Genomic DNA, 2,832 nt, shown 5'->3' with positions numbered 1-2,832 from the left:
AAAGTGACCTTACAAAATATCCAGTGCAACTCACTATTTTGCAGGTGAAAATGAAGCTCAACAGAGACTGAATGTTTCTTCCAAGGAAAACTTGTAAGTAACAAGAGTGGTCCTGGAACATTTCAATGTTCTGGGTATAACACACTCCTTCTGATACGTTGTTTATTCACTCTACTTACAGGGACAAATGTAAATGAAAACTAAGAGGCTTAATTCTACCTTTTGAAGAGAGATTTCCCTTCCCCCCTTTGTCTCTGGGCATTTACTCTAGAATAACTGTGAGTACATTCTCCTCTCTTTGAAATGTATGTAAATCCTTCTGAAGACTAGACTGATGTTTTGCCAGCTTTATGACCCAGGAACATCTTTCTTTAGAACCAGGGCACCATGTTTGTGAAATGTAAACATCTAAGAAGATAGCATCTCTCTCTGCCAATTTCTTTGGGATGGTAGAAGCCTAACTTCCTTGGATCTCTTGCTCCAAGCTGCGAAACTACCTCCTGTCATGAAGATATGGGACGTTTGCTTTTACTCTGGATGAAGCCAATGAGCTATCACAGGCAGTTACGCCTATAAACAGGTGAGGTTGGAATATACCACCTGTGACGAATGGTGCTGTCAAGTTCTCTCAATGACTAGTTATTGTTTATTTTGAAAATGTGTACATAGTGGATTGAAACTGCTTTGCTATTTAAAAAGGTGAGAATTCTTTCCGTCTTTATTGTATCCTAATGGATTGCCTGTAATGCACATTACGTCTGGTTTTATGCATATTCAATAATAAAAGATGTTTTCTTTTTCTACCACCTTAAGGGAGAGAATTACTGGGTTGGAAGATTTTGCTTTTAATTATATTTTCCAAACACACTAAGAATAAGTCCTTTTTATCTTTTATTCTTTCTTCTTCCTTATTTTTGTATTTTATCTCTTCCTTCATACCTTCAAAAATTGAGCATCTATATGTGCCAGGCACTGCACAAAAGACAACATATAATTAACATTTATTTGAAATTTAACTTAACAAACATTTATATTGCACTGATTGTGAAGTAATTACTATTTTGGGGACTTATTGGCACAAAACTAAGATCAGCCATTGCCCTCAAGGCACTGACAGAGGCAAAAAATAATGAATAAATAATTATAATGCAATAGGGTTCATGGCACGACAGCAAGGTACACAGGTCCTCTGCAGTGCAGTGTTTGGGTGCAGAGATCCTGACTCCAAGCTTTCTGAAAATTTAATCCAATGTTACCACTTACAAGACTAATGGCTTTTGCCAAGTTTATCTGCCTCAGACTTTATATATAAATAAAATAATATTTCCTACCATGCCCAGATGTTGTGAGAATTAAATGACTTTATGTACACAAAGCCCTTAGAGAATGTCTCTTATAAAGTAATGCTTTTATAAGTTGGAACCATTTATAGGAGTTTGTAGGAAGAACATTAATAACCTATCCTGGATAGTGACTTCCATGAATTCTGAGCATAGACAAAGCAGAGGTGTGTGACTGTACTATGTACATGGAGAAGCACGTGTCGCTCAGGATTTTGGCAAGTGAAATAGCAAGGCACAGAGTGGGGTCATCATAAGGACTTCCTTTGCCATGTTTAAGAAGTTAATCTTCGGCTTTGCAGACGCTGCCGCCGAGGAAATTCTTGTACTACTAGCCATGGTCAACCCTACCGTGTTCTTCGACATTGCCGTCGACGGCGAGCCCTTGGGCCGCGTCTCCTTCGAGCTGTTTGCAGACAAGGTTCCAAAGACAGCAGAAAATTTTCGTGCTCTGAGCACTGGAGAGAAAGGATTTGGTTATAAGGGTTCCTGCTTTCACAGAATTATTCCAGGGTTTATGTGTCAGGGTGGTGACTTCACACGCCATAATGGCACTGGTGGCAAGTCCATCTATGGGGAGAAATTTGAAGATGAGAACTTCATCCTAAAGCATACAGGTCCTGGCATCTTGTCCATGGCAAATGCTGGACCCAACACAAATGGTTCCCAGTTTTTCATCTGCACTGCCAAGACTGAGTGGTTGGATGGCAAGCATGTGGTCTTTGGCAAAGTGAAAGAAAGCATGAATATTGTGGAGGCCATGGAGCGCTTTGGGTCCAGGAATGGCAAGACCAGCAAGAAGATCACCATTGCTGACTGTGGACAACTCGAATAAGTTTGACTTGTGTTTTATTTTAACCACCAGACCATTCCTTCTGTAGCTCAGGAGAGCACCCCTCCACCCCATTTGCTCACAATATCCTAGAATCTTTGTGCTCTCGCTGCAGTTCCCTTTGGGTTCCATGTTTTCCTTGTTCTCTCCCATGCCTAGCTGGATTGCAGAGTTAAGTTTATGATTATGAAATAAAAACTAAATAACAAAAAAAAAAAAAAAAGAAGTTAATCTTCAGTATAGAGTTATGGAAGAAGTTTAGCAGGGAAGTACCCAGCACGTTTGCAATTAGATACAGCAAAACAAGAATTTATTAGAAGACAGATCTTTGAATCATTTGAAATAGAAGGGGATGTAGGAATAAGATAAGATACAATGGTTTGACTACTTGATGACCTTATCTCCCCAAGCTCCTAAATATAATTTTAAATGACACTAATTAATAATACAGCTTATAAATCAAATTTTTCTGATTTAAGACTTCTCCATTTTTGCATTAGGGGAGGGGGAGGGATTGCATTGGGGAGTTATACCTGATATAAATGATGAATTGATGGGTGCTGACGAGTTGATGGGTGCAGCACACCAACATGGCACAAGTATACATATGTAACAAACCTGCACGTTATGCACATGTACCCTAGAACTTAAAGTATAATA

The 2,832-nt window shown here is 39.1% G+C and overlaps 1 protein-coding gene across 2 annotated transcripts; it reads left to right on the top strand.

Moving 5' to 3' along the window:
- The first annotated feature begins 1,636 nt into the window (after positions 1-1,636).
- Positions 1,637-2,392, top strand: LOC105513375 (peptidyl-prolyl cis-trans isomerase A-like). 2 transcript variants are annotated; one of them, XM_011944231.1, is made up of 2 exons: positions 1,639-1,907; positions 2,016-2,251. In XM_011944231.1, exons 1-2 carry the CDS (start codon positions 1,678-1,680, stop codon positions 2,173-2,175), a joined length of 390 nt encoding a protein of 129 aa, XP_011799621.1. In that variant the 5' UTR covers positions 1,639-1,677; the 3' UTR covers positions 2,176-2,251. The 2 variants fall into 2 exon arrangements, with proteins under 2 accessions (XP_011799620.1, XP_011799621.1); XM_011944230.1 differs by having other exon boundaries at positions 1,637-2,392.
- The last annotated feature ends 440 nt before the right edge of the window (positions 2,393-2,832 follow it).

Source organism: Colobus angolensis, unplaced genomic scaffold, assembly GCF_000951035.1.
Source record: "Colobus angolensis palliatus isolate OR3802 unplaced genomic scaffold, Cang.pa_1.0 Scaffold23, whole genome shotgun sequence".
Lineage (NCBI taxonomy): Eukaryota > Metazoa > Chordata > Mammalia > Primates > Cercopithecidae > Colobus > Colobus angolensis.
The sequence above is the reverse complement of the archived record's forward strand: the minus strand, read 5'-3'. Positions and strand labels throughout refer to the sequence as shown.